The sequence below is a fragment of the Musa acuminata genome, chromosome BXJ2-2 (assembly GCF_036884655.1).
Source record: "Musa acuminata AAA Group cultivar baxijiao chromosome BXJ2-2, Cavendish_Baxijiao_AAA, whole genome shotgun sequence".
Classification (NCBI taxonomy): Eukaryota; Viridiplantae; Streptophyta; class Magnoliopsida; order Zingiberales; family Musaceae; genus Musa; species Musa acuminata.
This window is the reverse complement of record NC_088339.1, coordinates 26491582-26510979: the sequence shown is the minus strand read 5'-3', so window position 1 is coordinate 26510979 and position 19398 is coordinate 26491582. Positions and strand designations below refer to the sequence as shown.

At 39.0% G+C, this 19398-nt stretch overlaps 2 protein-coding genes across 2 annotated transcripts; both read right to left on the bottom strand.

The window, feature by feature from the left end:
- Nucleotides 1-3955: 3955 nt before the first annotated feature.
- LOC103976346 (receptor-like protein EIX1) lies at nucleotides 3956-7474 on the bottom strand. Its single transcript, XM_065094482.1, has 2 exons — nucleotides 5935-7474; nucleotides 3956-5025 (listed from the first exon to the last, which is right to left on the bottom strand). Exons 1-2 carry the CDS (start codon nucleotides 7472-7474, stop codon nucleotides 3956-3958), a joined length of 2610 nt encoding a protein of 869 aa, XP_064950554.1.
- A 6721-nt stretch (nucleotides 7475-14195) lies between these two features.
- On the bottom strand, nucleotides 14196-18324 carry LOC103972731 (receptor-like protein EIX2). The gene is made up of 2 exons (XM_065096005.1): nucleotides 16835-18324; nucleotides 14196-16714 (listed from the first exon to the last, which is right to left on the bottom strand). Exons 1-2 carry the CDS (start codon nucleotides 18240-18242, stop codon nucleotides 14451-14453), a joined length of 3672 nt encoding a protein of 1223 aa, XP_064952077.1. The 5' UTR covers nucleotides 18243-18324; the 3' UTR covers nucleotides 14196-14450.
- Nucleotides 18325-19398: the final 1074 nt, after the last annotated feature.

The following is a 19398-nucleotide window of genomic DNA, read 5'->3' as shown; positions in this document are numbered from 1 at the left end:
GTGATTCACTATCTACGAGTTTGGCGACACTACCTTCTCGGGTCGCGATTTGTGCTGAGGACAGACAACATCGCCCTGAGTTATTTCCAAACTCAGAAGAAGCTCTCCCCAAAGCAAGCACGGTGGCAGGACTTCCTGGCTGAATTTGATATGGCAATGGAATACAAGCCCGGGAAGGCGAATGTCGTGGCCGATGCGCTGAGTCGGAAAGTGGAATGCGTGAATGCTGCACAACTGGAGGGCAGAGGCCAAGCAAGTCAGTTACACTCCAACTTCCTTTCCCGAATCAGAGATGGACTGTATAGTGATCCCCAGGCAGTTATTCTGATGCAGCTCATCAAAGAAGGCAAGGCACGACGATTTTGGGTCCAGGAGGGACTTGTTTACACAAAAGGGAATAGGATTTATGTTCCCCGAGTGGACAATTTAAGGCGTGAACTCTTAAAAGAGTGTCACGATTCCCTTTGGGTTGGACACCCCGGCATTCACAGAACGTTGGCTCTCGTGGAGAGGGCCTTCTACTGGCCAAAGATGGGGATTGATGTGGAGGAGTATGTTCGAACATGCCTTACTTGTCAACAAGACAAGGCGGAGCAGCGGAAGCCGGTGGGACTTTTGGAGCCGTTGCCCGTACCAGAAAGGCCATGGGAGAGCATTTCCTTAGACTTCATATCAAGCTTGCCACCTGTAGGGGGACTTGGATCGATACTCGTGGTGGTCGATCGGTTTTCAAAGTACGCAGCTTTCATTGCTGCTCCCCTACATTGTTCAGCTGAAGAGGCGGCTAGACTGATGATGAAGGGTGTAGTGAAGTATTGGGGAGTCCCACACAATATCATTAGTGAACGTGATGCTCGGTTCCTGGGACGATTCTGGACCGAGCTATTCAAATTGTTGGGGTCAAAGTTATACTTCTCTACAAGCCTCCACCCCCAGACGAATGGCCAGACTGAAAGAATAAATTCGCTCTTGGAGCAGTATCTCCGGCACTATGTGAGTGCCAATCAATGAGATTGGGTGAAGCTGTTGGACATCGCCCAATTCTCCTACAACTTGCAGCGGAGCTCTGCATCCAACAAGAGCCCCTTCGAAATTATCACAGGACAACAACCGTCGACTCCGCACACTATGGTAATTGGGTATACTGGGAGTAGTCCATCAGCCTATCATTTCGCAAAGGAGTGGCATCGAAATGCCGATATTGCGCGAGCTTACTTGGAGAAGGCGGCAAAACGGATGAAGAAGTGGGCATACTTGGGAAGGCGATCACAAGAGTTCAAAGTTGGCGATTTGGTGTTGGTAAAGCTCCAACCAGCATCACTCCAATTCTTCAGGAACAGAGTTCACAAAGGATTAGTGCATAAGTATGAAGGGCCCTTCCCAATTATCAGCAGAGTAGGCAATGTTTCTTACAAGTTGCAGCTGCCGGCGTGGTTCAAAATTCACAACGTTCTGCACGCCAGCAACCTGAAGGCCTACCATTCGGATCCGCAAGACGCTTCTCGAAGTGTTCCAACTCAGCTTCCTCCCATCACAGCCTCCTACGAGAAGCAAGTGGAAACCATTCTGGCGGATCGTAAGATAAAGCTACCCAGCGGAGCGGAACAGACAGAGTACTTGGTGAAGTGGCGAAAGCTTCCCCGAACTGAAGCTAGTTCGGAGCCTGAAGACGCCCTGCGACATGAAGAAGAAGTCATCAACAACTACCAACAAGCGTCGACGAGGGCGTCGACAGTTTAAGTGGGGGAGAATGTCACGAACGGTCGTCGCGCACCCGCAACAACTCCGTTCAACGAACCGTTTGTCCCTCACACCCGTATGTACAGCTGCTTGACAGCATGTTTTCTCATGGTTTTGGGCCATTTTACTGTAAGTATGTAAGTTCGAACAAGCTGCAGCGTTGCAAAGCGATCGCTCACCGAACCGAGCAAAACAGCCCCAAAACAGCCCAAAACGGCTCCGTTTTTGCGTGCCGTGGGAGGTGAGCGGAGTGCTGCCTCCGCTCACCAAAATGTCAGCCATCTCAGCACCCAGGAACCCCCCGGGTGGCACATGGCTGGATGGGGCTTCGGTTATATACCGGGCGTTGAACACTCTTTCGCAAGTTCGCACGTGACCTTTACGGGAACTTGGTTTTGCGCCCGGGACCAGGTGAGCGGCTGTTTGTGGGCTTGCAGCTGTTCGTTCATCCTTGAAAGCCTTGTTTTTCTCCCTCTCCCTCTTTTCTCTTGTGCACACAAGGTGTTCGACGATTTGCTTGTAAAGCTTCCCTTTTCGCGAGACTTCGGGACTTGTCCGTTGCTCGTTCTTTCGATCTAACTTTCTTTCTCTTTTACAGGTCCTTCGGGACCTGCGAGAGGTTACAAAGTGGCTGATCCTTGCGGAGCAAGATCGCAAGGGCGAAGCGCGACTTAGGCAACGCAAGCTAAGTTCGAGTCTTTGGCCGCAAGGGTGCCTCACACCTTAGGCAATTCCAGCTAAGGTCGTGACAATTCGGTAGATACCTCCCCACATATTCTCCTACGATGTTCTTCAGCCCTCTCTTTTTGGAATCTGCTCCAGGCCAAATTGAAATTTGTTTCAAGTTCTTTGACACATGGGCTTATCTTGGCTTCACGAGGGAGATGGTCATGACAAACAAATCTCTAGAACGATCTTAAGTCTCATTTCCTATTCTTTTTGTTGTCTTTGGCTCAATAGGAATGAGGTCAGATTCCATAACTGTCGTGCCAAACCTCCTACCGTAGTCTCCAGGGTGATTGCCCTCATCAATGAAATCGCTGAATCATATCCTTCGCCTGAGAAAACTAGGAATATATGCACTATGTATCCTCAACCAGGTAATGGGATCTACAGCTACATATTACAATGTGATAAATCTTTTACTTCACTTCGAATTTTCTGCAGGAACCAGATTTATCTTCCTCTTTGCTGCAAACTCATCGCTAGCTGTGGGCCGATCGAATCCCCTAATGGCAGAGGCTCTCGTTGTCCTGGAGGCGCTGAAACACACAGAGGCACTGCAGTGGCACCACCCCTGGATCCAAACTGACTCCTAATCACTAATATCTATTGTTAACAGTGCCAAGGAAATCCCTTGGTTCCTTTCTGTCATTATTTCTGATGTAACGTTATTTATGGCCAAACTTCACATCATTGCTCACAGTTTTATCCCTAAGGCTCTCAACAGCAAAGTTCATCAGCTTGTTGCTTTTCTAAGAACCAATGGGTTCTCATGTTTTTATAAAGTGGGTGATTCTGATATATCATCCAATCCTCTTGTTATCTTTCTTTAATTTCGATGAAAGTTGTTACTGTTTAAAAAAAAAAATTCAATTCTCTGGATCCGAACCCAAGGGGTGAAACTTTTGACTATATTATGTAATGTGATGGTTCATTCTTTTTTACTGAACTTACCGTAGGTATTGGGTTTTGCTTCCTCTCGACTTCCAACTCCACCATTGCTGCTGTGGGCAGCTTCCCTTACAAGCGCACAATCCATTGATGAAAGGGTTCCACCATGCTCAAGAACTATAAATAACCAGCCTAAAGATTCAATCGGACTCTCAATCACTCATCTCGATCATTGAATCAATGGAACCAAGGAACCCCCTTGGCATCTTATACCCATAACTGCTGAGATTAAGTTGAGGATGGACGAATTACTCAAATAAATACCAGCGCATTTATTGAACACCATAAACACTGCTGCTTGAAAAAAATGCCAGCGCATAAACCATAGGCAGAGAACTCATATTTTGATGACAAAGTTTTGACAAACAAACTACACAGACAAACATCAACAGATCATATAACAGTCATTATAACATGCAGAAATTAAAATCATGTGACGGTGTTTTATGACAAGACATGCAAACCATGAGCGTACTACATATACCAATGTCATTGCTATTGCTTAAGTCGGATGAGTCATGTTGACCCACTCTAACAAGAGTCATCGTAGCTTTCTTTTGTATTTTGCCATGGTCACTACTATCACCACGTATAGCTTGTCAAATATATTATCAATGGCGTGGAAGTACGCGATCCTCCATGTCCGTAACAACAAAAGGCTTCCACAAATCGCCCAAAATCCGATAATAAATCCTAATGTGATTCTTGTGTATAACCAAATTGTTTTAATTCTGCTCTCAAATGAATCATCATTTTGCTCTTCTTCATCAGCCTTCGTTATATTCACCGTACAATTTTTGGGGAGAGGAGGGCCACAAAGATTTGGATTGCCAGCATAAATAGATGGATCAGTAAAAGTTTGTAACTGATAGCCAGTGGGAATCCTTCCAGAAAGATTGTTATATGATAAATTCAATTGGTTCAAGAAATTCAAAGATGCCAAACCGGAAGGAATTACACCCGAAAGATTATTTCTTGATAGATCGAGAACTTCTAGTTGTTTCATTTCGTCGATGCTTCTTGGTATTTGACCTGTAAGATAATTTCCGGACAGATTTAAGCTTCGCAATCCATGCAAATTCCCCAACTCTTCAGGGATGTTTCCTGATAAGTTATTGTTGGAGAGATCAATAAGTGTATCAATTGAAAGTTGTCTGGTGGTGGTATACTTGATTTCACTTCCTTTTACGAAGAGCCACATATATTCCACAGAGAGAGTATTGTTGTTGAAGTAACAACAATGATATGCAGGAGCACCTTTTAACGCACTGAAGTCCCCGAAGCTCTGTGGTATTGTTCCTGAAAGATTGTTGTTGGAGAGATCCAAGATACGAATATATGGTAGAGAAGATAATTGAGGAATGTTGCCGGTGAAGGCATTGGAGCGTAAGCTAAGTGTCTTCAAGTACAAAAGGCTTTCTCCAATCCAAGTTGGTATATTCCCAATGAAGTTATTGTGGCCCAAGTCGAGAGTAGCTAGTTCTGTGCAACTCTTTAAGCAATGAGGAATCGGCCCGGATAAATTGTTGTGACTCAAGTGCAGCGACTCTAGCGTTTGCAAATTACAGAGCGAATCAGGGACTCCACCTACTAATTTGTTGCTTGATAAGTCTAAAAGAAGTAAATTTGAGGAATTTTTCCAGCATTTGGGAACCTCTCCTGACAAATTATTTTCGGAAAGCTGAAGCCTTTCCAAATTACTGGATCGACAATAAGAGAAGGGGATATGGCCACTCATATTATTTGTAGATAGATCAAACCATCGTAAGCTTGGCATTGTGTTTGAGATTCTTGGTGGAAGATTTCCTGAGAATGAGTTATTTGAAAGAAATAAATATCTCAGTTTTGGAAAGAATTGTGGCATCTCACCCGTAATCTTATTGTCGGAGAGAGACAAGTATTCCAGACTTGGCATCATGATTGATATTTTTGGAGGAAGATATCCTGATAACGAGTTATTGCTGAGATCCAATACAGTTAGATTTGGAAAATAATATGGTACATCACCGCCAATCATACCAATCATATTATTGGAGAGATCCAAATATTGGAGACCGGATGGAAGCCAATTGGGAATCGTTTCTTTCATACCTGTATTTGATAAATCTAATTCACCAAAAGTGGTTTGTGTACGAAACCATTTCGGAAAATGGGGTGTAGGTAGTATTTGGCAGAATTGCATATAAAGTGTGTTAAGTTGAAAGGGAGGGATCCACTCATCACTTTTGTTCAAGTGTATAGAGTTGTATGAAATGTCCAAAATTTTCAAACTTGATAGATTAGCAAGGCCATCCTCCGATAAGCTCAACGAGTTATTGTAAAGATTCAAATAGACGAGTCCCTTCAACCGTTTGATGCCTTCCGGAAACATCCCAGTCAGATAATTGGAACGTAAAATCAAATATCGTAGCATAGAGAGGTTTCCAAGAGATGCGGGCAATGATCCATTGAGAGAGTTGTAAGAAAGATCCAAATACTCGAGACTAGAAGGAAGCCTATCGAAAAACATGTCTTTGATACCTGCATTTGACAATTGTAGTCGATGAAGAATGGTTTGTGTTCGGAGCCATTTTGGAAATTGGGGCGTGGGCCCTATTTGACAGAAATCCATGGAGAGGCTTTGAAGCTGAAAAGGAGGGATCCAATCATTACTTTTGTTCAATTCAATGAAATTGTACGAAATGTCCAAATATTTCAAACTCGATAGATTAGCTAGGTCGTCCTCCGATAAGCTCAACGAGTTATTGTAGAGATCCAAATAGGCAAGGCTCTTCAGTTGTCCGATGCCTTCCGAAATCGTCCCCTTCAAACCATTGGAATATAAAACTAAATGTTGCAGCAATGATAGATTCCTGATAGATGCAGGCACTGATCCATAGATAGAGTTGAAAGAAAGATCAAGAGATTTAAGATTCTTGATGTTCCCTAGCCAATTCGGAAAGAAACCACTCAGTTGGGTGCCTCCGAGGTACAATTCCTCCATGCTATTCCTAAGACATCCAGAGAAAACCATTTTTAAATTGGCAAGCACATCGTTAATAGGCACATAGCTTAGATCGAGAATTTGGAGCTTGCAGAGGTTGGATATAGGAGCTAATCGCATGAAGCCATCTTGGAACACACTCCCAGACAAGTCGAGTGCCCTGAGAGATGTCAACTTCGCAATAGAATTAGGAAAGAATCCATAGAGGTCATTCCAACCAAGATAAAGGAACTCGAGGCTAGTAATATTGAACACCCAATCTGGTATGGTGGAATTTATATCATTGCCTCGTAAATCAAGAGTGGTGAGAGATGTGAAGTTGACATGAGACAGCGAACGTGTAAAGGTCCCTAATTCACAACGTCTTAATTCAATCTCTTGTATCTGTGGTAGTGCATTCAAATCTTGGAACCAGTTGGCCGCATTTGTAAAACGGACACGAGTCATGTTAAGATGCCGAAGGGAAGTGAGCATAGAGATCCATCTCGTGTTCTCAAGGTACAAGCAGAAGAAGCCATCACCTTCACCATCCCAATAGCAGTTATAAGAAAGGTCGAGGTGCTGCAAAGTGGATAGATTTCCGAGCTGGTCAGGTACTCTACCCACGAAGCCTGCACCTGAGAGGTTAAGATATGTTAGTCTTCTGAAAGCTCCAAAGAACTTGGGGATAGGTTTATGCATAAAATAGTTGCCGCTGAGGTCCAGGCGATTAAGTTGTTGGAGAGAACGCAGTGATGGAGTTATGTCACCACGCACTGCCCAATTGCATCCTGGATCATCATCCGACAAGTAGTACAACTCCTGATGAGTGCAGTCTTCATATAGATGCATTCGTCGTCTATTTCGAAGATCCAGCTTGATAACATGACCAGAGATGTTGCTGCAGCCAACTCCTTCCCACGCACAACAGTCCTCTCCGACCCAGGAAGAGAGACGATTGGAAGGATCATGAAGTCCACGCTTGAAGTCGATGAGGGCTTTCCTCTCCGTCTCTCGGCAGCCATGAGAAATCCCAAACTTAATGGTCAGAACAGCAAGAGAAAAGGTGAGGACAACAAGAGGGGTTCTCCCGCCCATGTTTAACGGTGAGATCTAACCCTAAAGCCGGCAGCTCTCATATGTGTATATAAGCTCATATTTGCCTAACGTATGCGTGAGTGCCCCGTTAGAGGAGAAAGTTGTCAGGAGGGAACTCCTGGATGAGGCTGAACGCTTCACACGAAGATGTGTCCAACAAAATTGTCACTAGTCAAAGTCAAGCAATGTGGAAGCAAGTCAATGTCCAAAACAAATTGGAAACTCACATATGGTGGAGGCTTTTCCATAGCTTAATTTCCACCACTGGTGTCGCATTCCTGATCATAATCCTAATCTACTACCAGTCAAACCATTGGAGAAATGATGTATTTATTATACAATAGACAGTATCACTAACCGAGCTTAACCACATATATAAGCAGACATCCAAACAGTATGATTGGAGATTGGTGGTGGAAGTAAAAAGCCCTCGTCAGTGTAGCATGTAATTTATGGCAAAAGAGCACTCTTTTGATCTCATCTTTGTACCATGATTCTTATATTGCAAAGTGCACCAATTATTATTATTTATTTTTGGTAGAAACTTTGGGTTCTCACAATGTTATAGGCAGGATGCTTTAGGCATACCTTTCAACCCTTCTGCTGCCTTTTTCTGATTCAATGAAAGTTATCTTTTTTTTTATTAAAAAAAAATAATTCCAAAAAAATTGAGAAATTTACCATGATTTATGATAAATATTTGAAATGTCATACATATTTTGAAAATTATACATGGAGCGATTGTTTCGATATCTTACATCAGCATCAATCGTTAACCAGGGGAGGTAGGCTGATGAACTTATCTTCAATCACGTTCAATCGCAACATATGTGTATAAATATATCCATTTTCCTATTACCAAACAATAGGCAAGTAATAATTGTCCGTAGTTATAGAGGTGCACTTAATTACTCCTATGTGTTTTTTCATTTTTTTTATTATGAAGATGGCATATACTTATCTTTTGAATGAATGGATTACTACTAGACAATACGATGTTGGAGATGACTTATTATTTATAATAATAAGTATTAATTATTAATATACTATTGAAGATGGTATTGTTATTGTCTAAGAGATGTATTAATTAATTCCAACTGACACAAATTAAATTATTCTGTATTAATTATACTTGTCTAAGATTTCTTCTAGACACAATGTACATTCAAGATGGTGTGGCTGACTTCTTATTTGTATTAGCTAAAAATTATATAGACCTTTCATCTATAATCGGTGTCATATCAAACAATCTATTCGTTGAAGATAACGAAAGAAAGCTACTCTTAATCATGATCGTTTACTTGATTTAACGATTTATTTAATTCTTAAATTGAGAAAACAAAGAAAAATCACTTAAATCATTGTCATTTACTTGATGTTTTGAATCATTCAATCTAATCGAGAATTTATAATTAAAAGTAAGTTAGTTATTGAATCAGTGGCTAAAAGAAGTAATCAAATACTTAAGAGCATTAATTTTGGAGTATTAATCTCTATTTCAATGTATTGAGGACATCAACTTATCTTATGTTAATTGCTATTAACGACATCATGTCAAACAATCCATTCACTGAAGGCAACCAAAGAAAGTTGCTTTCAATCGCTATCGTTTACTTGACGCAACAATTTGTCTAATTCATGAAGGAAATAAAGAAAAGTCACTCAAATCATTGTCATTTACTTGACTTCACTAATGTATTGAATTATTTAATTGACTTCACTAATATTAAATTATTTAATTATTCAAGAGTGTTGATTTTGGATCATTAATCTATATTTCAATATATTAAGGATATCAACTTATCACAAGCTAATTACTATTAACGATATCATGTCATGTTAAACGATCCAATCACTAAAGGCAACTAAAGAAAGCAACTCTGAATCAAAGAAAAGTCACTATCTTTTACTTGACGCAACGATTTATCTAATTTATGATCGAAGGAAACAAAGAAAAGTCACTCAAATCATTGTCATTTACTTGACTTCACTAATGTGTTGAATTATTCAATTGAGTCGATAATTTATTATTCAATTGAGTCGATAATTTATTATTAAATATTGGTGGTCGTAACTAATAGAAATAATCAATCAAATACTCAGGAGTGTTGATTTTAGAGCATTAATCTCTAACGTAATATATTAAGGACATCGGTTTGTCTAACGTAATATATTAAGGACATCGGTGTGTCAAACTATCCGAAGGCAACCAAAGAAAGCTACTCTAAATAACCATCATTTAACTTAACGATTTGTTCAATTCTTGAATGGAAAAAAATAAAGAAAAGTCACTCAAATCATTGTCATTTACTTGACTCTACTAATAGGTTGAATTATTCAATTGAGTCGAGAATTTATCATCAAAGGTTAGTGATTGATTCAACAATCAAATATTCAGGAGTATTAATTTTGGAGTAATAATCTCTATTGCAATGTATTAAGGATATCGTGTGGTGTCAAACAATCCATTCACCAAAGGCAACTAAAGAAAACTAATACGAATCACCATCCATCATTTACTTGACCCTGTAATTTGTCCCATTATTGAATAAAGAAAACAGAAAAATCACTCAAATAATTATCGTTTATTTGACTTCATTAATATATTTGAATCGTTGAATTAAGTCGAGAATTTATCATAAATGATTAATGATTGAATATTATTCGATTAAGCTAAGAATTTATTATAAAAAATAATTAAACCAGTGGCTAACAGAATCAATCAAATACTCAACAATGTTGATTTTGGAGCATTAATATGTATTGCAATATATTAAGGACATAACTTATCCTAAGTTAATTGCTATTAAAGACATCATATCTTATCAAACAATCTATTCATTTAAGATAATGAAAGAAAGCTACTCCAAATAACCATTGTTTAGTATCTATTTATCCAAGACAATCAAACAAAGCAACTCTAAATTACCATTATTTACTATGTAGCAGTAGTCAAATACCTAAGAGTTATAATTTTAAAGTATTAATCTATTTTGCAATGTATTAAGAATATCATTTTATCTCTGGTTAATTGCTATTCAGTGATATAAATTTTAATTTTGTTGCTGCAAGAGCCATTGCGACTTGTTTGATCCTCAATGGTTTCTTTGTATACAACCACATGTAAGTGCATCAAGTTATAAATGCAACAACGAGCCCTTCCATCGATGCAACGGATTAATTGTTAAGTATTGGCATCCAACACCCAAAGTACACTTATTATTATTCTGAATAAGAAAATCAACCTCTCCAGCAGCATCCATATTACTAGAGCCATTATAATTGAGCTTATGCCAATTCTCAAAGGGAGGGTATCATTTTACATGTAATTGACATATCCCTTGGGGTCCTTCAACAAATCATCCCCTGGATAATAGTAAGATGAAAACTTTAAGAAGAATCACATAGCCACATGTGAGAGGATCGAGAGAGTATCCAACTTCGGTTCTATCTCACAACGTAATTTGCAGGTGCAGTATACGATGTTAGTCTGCTTATAATAAAATATGTAAAGGTCTATTTTCATGAATGCCTATTGCAAGTGATGTCAACTTCCTGCAAAACAATTGACAGAAAGTCCAATTTCGGATGACAAAAAATTCACTATTTTTAATCTTTGCATTAATTTATGCTTGTTATAATTTGTTAATTAGATTATGAATCGCCTTATAAGCGTAGATATGAACACCATAGCCAATGCTACTTCAAAAAAAAAAAAACAGCTCATAAATAACACTAAAGATTAATGTTTAATACAAAAGGCTTGAAATGGTCATCAACACCCTTTTGAAAATTTCCTGCCATATGTTATGCGTGTGTGTGAAAATTTTCTAAGATTGTTTAAAATAAAAATCCATACAATTGATCCTAAATAGTTAAAACAGTTTGATTTTTAATTGTAATTGGAGAAAACTTTATAATTGCATATCACCATGTCAGTGTGATTGCATTACTTGTTATCTCTCAGTTGCAAGTCTTGGCTGGCCATAACCAAAGGAGAAAAAGCTATATCGAAGACAAATAATTAGCTTCTCCAAATTCCCAATTTGATCATGTTTAACCATGGCACCTAACAGGTTATGCTGCTGCAGACTGCTTAGGGACTTCACCATTACGACGAGAGCTCACTACAATTGGAAGCCATGACAAGTACACCACAAGTTCCATTATTTCATCATGCGGTGATCAGGCACATCATTTTAATTATGTTTTCTGTAATTTCCTTATCCCACAAAAAATTATTGGATTTGCATCTCTTTCCTCCTGTCGTTGAATCATGAGCCAAGAGGATCATATCTCAAGCGATAAATACCAATACTCAACCGGATGGCGCAGCATTCAATACCCTACGACATCGACACCGATCTGGGCTTCAGCCTTTTCTGGGTGAAGTCCGCGAGGCCTTTTTGGACCAGGCTTGGATCAACGTGGTCGACAACAACTATGTCAGTAACAGAGTTAGCGTGTAAAAGGCAAACCCACTGCTACCGAAATACTTGGTAACTTCATTCCCCTCAGGGACAGAAAGAACCCCTCTGCAATGGTGGCAACATGTCCAGGGAAAACACCCATTTGCCCTGTAGTTGCTATGACGACAATGCAGCTTGAGATCAATGTGTTGGCCAGCACCAAGCAACAGTACCGTGTAAGCCCAGCATTTGCTAGCCGGCACAAGTTAGAAACAACAATGAATGCAATCCTCGGTTCCCACTTGCCAATCATCAGCTAGTAGTCAGTTTGTTGTCTTGAAACAATTATATTCAGAGAACCAAACAACTAATACCCATTGCATTGTCTTGAAAGCCATTATGACCTTGACGTCCGGCAGCCAGTGGCTCCTTTAGGACCAAGGAAGCTTTTCAAGGTATTAGATAGACTAAACTGACATAGCACTGTCAGATTTAATTTCTACGTAGGAACATTTTTGAAAAGAATATGATTAAACTATCATATGAAGGATCTCTTTTAAATCCTTGGATAATATTTATGCCTAAGCTAATGATAAGAGACTCATCTGCTCCTACGAATTGACTTACTGCTTCTCTGCTTCTTCCCTGATTTAAGTATTGATATCCTCTACAAATATGATTAAGAGTTGGCACCTCTTCGGACAATTCTAAAGACAGTCTCTTCTCGTAGTACTTGAAAAGCAAAATGTCCTAACCATGATTGAAAAACCTTTTACTGTTATTCCATTTCAGATATATGAATGCATTTTTAAGTTCAGATAAGCCAATTTTCCATTATATGTTCCAGTCGACTCTCCACTAGCCTGTGATTACAATTATTGACCGGATTTGCAATCTTCAAGTTTCCTTACCAAATATTCACATCTGATTTTTCAAAGAGGTCCAATTTCTATATATATATATATATATATATATATATATATATAAACAATTGGTACCCCTGTATCAAAGTTTTGATTAAAGACAGATGTCTTTTCGTATCAATCCCTTAGTATAGCAAAATCCAAAAACTTTAATCATTCACGTTTGACCGGTGGAATAGAGATGTAGAAACTCAATTATTAATAACTCTACTGTGTCAATAAGAATATTCATGGTATTTTTGCTTATCTTTTCGACATTTTAATTTAAATTAACAAGGATTCAATTATGCAAATTTAAGCCAATAAGAGCCCATTGTATTATCAATTAAGACATTACTAATGAAGCCATAAATCAAAACAATAATCGATGGTCCAATAAACCATATTGCTTCCTTCTTATGTATAATATACTTATATATTTGTTTAGGGTGAAGAAGAGCACATGTTAAGGGAGCAATCGATACTGTAAGGTTTGTCTAAAGCCAAACAGAATATTTCCTATTGAATCATTTGATTGATTTGGTGTCCATGTTACTCTTGTCAAATTATAATGTGAGATACTCTGAGGTTGAGTTCTTTTGTGATATTTTACATGTATTTCTGCACTTAAAAGAAAAAAAAACTGTCCATAATCTTTTTTGTTTGCTAAAACCAATGGGATAATATGAAGAAGAAAGAAAAAATAAGTAAAATTTGAAGGTGCGGTGATACGAAGAAGGGAATTTGTCAAACATCAAAATAAGTATTTCTCAACTTAAAACAAGTTTGCATAAATAAAGAAAAAATTATTACAAGCATACACATTATAATCTCAATGTAGATTGTTTAGATCTAAGCTTTTGCCAATGTGGAACATGTCTCGATACACTTCACCCTTGAAATAACAAGTCTTTATTTCTTCCTACACTTTTATATTATGCAATATATATATAGATAGATATGTATATGTATTATGATGAGCACCCTAGAATTAATGTGATGTAGCGGGAACAAAGTGGTGCTCTAATTAAACATTTGTGAGGTGTCTCCATGTGGAGATGAGCTTGTTTCCTCTGAGTCTACTCCAATGATCCATCTTATAATTTAATTGGATGATAAAGTAATTTACTTCTTGTTAGTGTCAATAATAAGTCCAATGAAACCTATGCTACGGTTTACATGGTTTTCCTTGATGTTGTCAAGATAAAACTCTTATGATGTGTGACATGATGACATGCAAGTCATGAGCGTATTACATACTGATTGATACTAATGCTATTGCTATTGCTTAAGTTGGATGAGTCATGTCGACCCTCTCTAATAACAGAGTTAGAATTTGTTAATTAGATTATGAATCACCTTACAAGCATAGATATGAACACCATAACCACTACTGCATGAAACAAATAATAGCTCATAAACCATAGGCAGAGGACTCATATTTTGATGACATAAAGTTTTGACAAACAACTACGTAGACAAACATCAACAGATCATATAACAGAGTCACTATAGTATGCACAAAAAGGAAAAATTAAAATCATGTGACGGTGTGTTATGAAAAGACATGCAAACCATGAGCGTATCACATACTGATCGATACCAATACCATTGCTATTGCTTAAGTCGGATAAATTATGTCGACCCCCTCTAACAACAGAGTTATCATAGCTTCCTTTTGTATTTTGCTACGATCACTGCCATCACCACGTATAGCTTGTCAATCATGTTATCAATGGCGCGAAAGTATGTGATCCTCCAGGTCCGTCGTAACAAAAGACTTCCACAAACCATCCAAAATCCAGTAATAAATCCTAGTGTGATGCTCGTGTATAACCAAAGTGTTTCCATTCTGCTCTCAGAAGAATCTTCATTTTGTTCTTCTTCAATGGCCTTCGCTATATTCACCGTACAATTTATGGGCAGAGGAGGGCCACAAAGATATGGATTGCCAATGTAGATAGATGGATCAGTAAAAGTTTGCAATTGGTTGCCAGTGGGAATGCTTCCTGAAAGATTGTTATATGATAAATTCAAATGGTCTAAGAAATTCAAGGTCGCCAAACCGGATGGAATTGCACCCGAGAGATTATTTCTTGAGAGATCGAGGACTTCTAGTTGTTTCATTCCGTCGATGCTTCTTGGTATCTGACCTATAAGGTAATTTCCAGATAGATTTAAGCTCCGCAATCCATGTAAATTCCCCAATTCTTCAGGGATGCTTCCAGATAAGTAATTGTTGGAGAGATCAATAAGTGTATCAATCGAAAGTTGTCTGGAGGTGGTATACTTGATTTCACTTCCTTTTATGAAGAGCAACATATCTTCTGCATAGAGAGTGTCATTGTTGAAGTAACAACACTGATACGTAGGAGCGCTTTCTAATGCACTGAAGCTCCCAAAGCTCTGTGGTATCGTTCCTGAAAGATTGTTGTTGGAGAGATCCAAGATACGAAGATATGGTAGAGAAGATAATCGAGGAATACTGCCGTTGAAGGCATTCGAGCGTAAGCTAAGTGTCTTCAGATACAATAGGCTTTCTCCAATCCAAGTTGGTATGTTCCCGATAAAGTTGTTGTGGCCCAAGTCGAGAGTAGATAGTTCTGTGCAACTCTTTAAACAACGAGGAATCGGCCCGGATAAATTATTGTAACTCAAGTGCAGTGACTCTAGCATTTGCAAATTACAGAGCGAATCAGGGACTCCACCGACTAATTTGTTGTTTGATAAGTCTAAAAGAAGTAAATTTGAGGAATTTTTCCAGCAATTGGGAACTTCTCCTGACAAATTATTTTCAGAAAGCTGAAGCCTTTCCAAATTACTAGATCGACAATAAGAGAAGGGAATACCGCCACTCATATTATTCATAGATAGATCAAACCATTGTAAGCTTGGCATGGTATTTGTGATTCTTGGTGAAAGATTCCCAGAGAATGAGTTATTTGAAAGAGATAAATATTTTAATTTTGGAAAGAATTGTGGTATCTCACCAGTAATCTTGTTATCGGATAGATACAAATATTGGAGACCGGATGGAAGCCAGTTGGGAATCGTTTCTTTGATCCCTGTATTTGATAAATCTAATTCACGAAGATCGGTTTGTGTTCGGAGCCATTTCGGAAATTGGGGCATGGGCAGTATTTGGCAGAATCCCATCCAAAGGGTGTCAAGCTGAAAGGGAGGGATCCAATCATCGCTTTTGTTCAAGTATATAGAGTTGTATGAAATGTCCAAATATTTCAAACTTGATAGATTGGTAAGGTCGTCCTCCGATAAGCTCAACGAGTTATTGTAGAGATCCAAATATGTAAGGCCCTTCAACCATTTGATGCCTTCCGGAAGCATCCCCTTCAAATTGTTGGATCCTAAATTCAAAGATCGCAGCATAGAGAGGTTTCCAAGAGATACAAGTTGTGATTCATGGAGAGAGTTATAAGAAAGATCCAATTGCTCAAGACTAGAAGGAAGCCTTTCGAAAAACATGCCTTTGATACCTGCACTTGACAATTGTAGTTGACGAAGAATGGTTTGTGTTCGGAGCCATTTCGGAAATTGGGGTATGGGCAGTATTTGACAGAATCCCATCGAAAGGGTGTCAAGCTGAAAGGGAGGGATCCAATCATCGCTTTTGTTCAAGTATATAGAGTTGTATGAAATGTCCAAATATTTCAAACTTGATAGATTGGTAAGGTCGTCCTCCGATAAGCTCAATGAGTTATTGTAGAGATCCAAATCTGTAAGGCCCTTCAACCATTTGATGCCTTCCGGAAGCATCCCATTCAAATTGTTGGATCCTAAATCCAAAGATCGCAGCATAGAGAGGTTTCCAAGAGATGCGGGCAATGATCCATTGAGAGAGTTGTAAGAAAGATCCAAATGCTCGAGACTAGAAGGAAGCCCATCGAGACTCATGTCTATTACTCCTACTCCTGCATGTGAAAATATAATTCATGAAAAGATTTGTACGTTTGGAACCATTTTGGAAAATAGGCTATTTAAAAAAAAGTTATATAAAGAGCTTGAAAATGAAAAGGGCAGGATCCAATCACCACTTTTTCTTGGGTCGTAGTTTCTTGAAATGTCTAAATACCTTAAACTTGATATATTACCCAATTGGACCTCCGATAAGCTCAACGAGTTACTACTGAGATCCAAATAGATAAGGCTCTTCAGTTGTCCGATGCCTTCCGAAATCGTCCCATTCAAATCATTGGAATCTAAATCCAAATGTTGCAGCAATGATAGATTTCCGATAGATGCAGGCACTGATCCACAGAGGGAGTTGATAGAAAGATCAAGAGATTTGAGATTCTTCATGTTCCCTAGCCAATCCGGAAAGGAACCACTCAGCTGGGTGCCGCTGAGGTCCAATTCCTCCATGCTATGCCTGAGACATCCAGAGAAAACCATTTCTAGATTGGCAAGCATGTCTTTGATAGGCACATAGCGTAGGTTGAGAATTTGGAGCTTGCAGAGGTTGGATATAGGAGCTAATCGCATGAAGCCATCTTGGAACACACTCCCAGACAAGTCGAGTGCCCTGAGAGATGTCAACTTCGTAACAGAATCAGGAAAGAATCCGTATATTTCATTCCCACCAAGATAAAGGAACTCGAGGCTAGTAATATTGAACACCCAATCTGGTATGGTGGAGTTTATATCATTGTATCGTAAATCAAGAGTGGTGAGAGATGTGAAGTTGACATGAGACGGCGAACGGGGAAAGGTCCATAAGTCACAAGAACTTAATTCAATCTCTTGAACACGTGGGAGCACGTTCAAATCTTGCAACCAGTTGGATGCATTTGTCAAATTGACCCAATTCATGTTAAGGTGCCGAAGGGAAGTGAGCATAGAGATCCATCTCGTGTTCTCAAGGTACAAGCAGAAGAAGCCATCACCTTCATCATCCCAATAGCAGTTATAAGAAAGGTCGAGGTGCTGCAAAGTGGATAGATTTCCGAGCTGGTCAGGTACTCTACCCACGAAGCCTGCACCTGAGAGGTTAAGATATGTTAGTCTTCTGAAAGCTCCAAAGAACTTGGGGATAGGTTTATGCGTAAAAGAGTTGCCGCTGAGGTCCAGGTGACCAAGTTGTTGGAGAGAACGCAGTGATGGAGTTATGTCACCACGCACTGCCCATTTGCATCCTGGATCATCATCCAACATGTCGTACACCTCCTGATTAGTGCAGTACTCAATTGGATACGTCAGACGTCTATTTCGAAGATCCAGCTTGATAACATGACCAGAGATGTTGCTGCAGCCAACACCTTCCCACGCACAACAGTCCTCCCCGACCCAGGAAGAGAGACGATTGGAAGGATCACGAAGTCCACGCTTGAAGTCGATGAGGGCTTTCCTCTCCGTCTCTCGACAACCACGAGAAATCCCAAGCTTAATGCTCAGAACAGCAAGAGAAAAGGTGAGGACAAGAAGAGGGGTTCTCCCACCCATGTTTAATGGTGAGATCTACCCCTGAAGCAGCTCGCTCTCATGTGTGTATATACGCTCATATTTGCCTACCGCATGCGTGAGTGCCCCGTCAAAGGAGAAAGTTGCTTGGAGGGAACTAGCGGATGAGGCTGAACTCTCCAACAAAATTGTCACTTGTCAAAGTCAAGCAACATGGAAACAAGTCATTGTCCACAATAAATTATTGAGACTCACGTATGGTGGAGGCTTTTCCATAGCTTAATTTCCACCACAGGTGTCGCATTCTGGATCATAATCCTAATCTACTACCAGTCAAGCCATTGGAGAAATGACATATTTATTATACATCAGACAGTATCACTAACCGAGATTAACCGCATATATAAGCAGACATCCAAACGGCATGATGGGAGATTGGTGATGGAAGTAAAAAGCCCTCTCGTGCGGTGTAGCATGAAATTTATGACAAAATAGCACTCTTTTGATCTCATCTATGTACCACGGTTCTTAAATTGCAAAGTACATCAATTATTATTTTTTATTTTTGGTAGAAACTTTGGGTTCTCACAATGTTATAAGCTGGACGCCTTAGGCATACCTTTGAACCCTTCTACTGCCTTTTTCTGATTCAATGAAAGTTGTCTTTCTTTAAAAAAAAAAAATCCACAGAAATTGAGAAATTTACCAAGATTTATGATAAACATTTGAAATGTCATACATATTGTTAGAAATTATACATGGAGCGATTGTTTCCACATCTTACATCAGCATCAATCGTTAGCCAGACGAACTTATCTTCAATCAAGTCCAATCCCAACAGGTGTATAAATATATCCATTTTCGTATTACCAAACAATAGGATTACCAAACAATAGGAAAGTAATAATTGTCTGTAGTCATGGAGCTGCACTTAATTACTCGTATGTGTTTTTACGTTTTTTTTTTTTTTATGAAGATGGCATATACTTGTCTTTTCAATGAATGGATTTCTACTAGCCAATACGATGTTGGAGATGACTTATTATTTATAATAATTATTAATTATTAATATACCATTGAAGATGGTATTGTTACTATCTAAGAGATGTATTAATTAACTCCAACTGATTCAAATTATACTGTTCTGTATTAATTATACTTGTCTAAGATATCTTCCAGACATAATGTACATTCAAGA

Bases quoted from the DNA above. Each gene is read 5' to 3' on its own strand.
- LOC103976346 (XM_065094482.1), bottom strand. From the start codon at position 7,474: ATGGGCGGGAGAACCCCTCTTGTTGTCCTCACCTTTTCTCTTGCTGTT. The intron at 5,026-5,934 runs GTATCAAAGACA...TACTTCTTTTAG, and splicing joins ACTACAATTGTCAAATGCAG to ACTTATCAAGCAACAAATTA.
- LOC103972731 (XM_065096005.1), bottom strand. From the start codon at position 18,242: ATGGGTGGGAGAACCCCTCTTCTTGTCCTCACCTTTTCTCTTGCTGTT. The intron at 16,715-16,834 runs GTGATTGGATCC...TTTCACATGCAG, and splicing joins CTACGACCCAAGAAAAAGTG to GAGTAGGAGTAATAGACATG.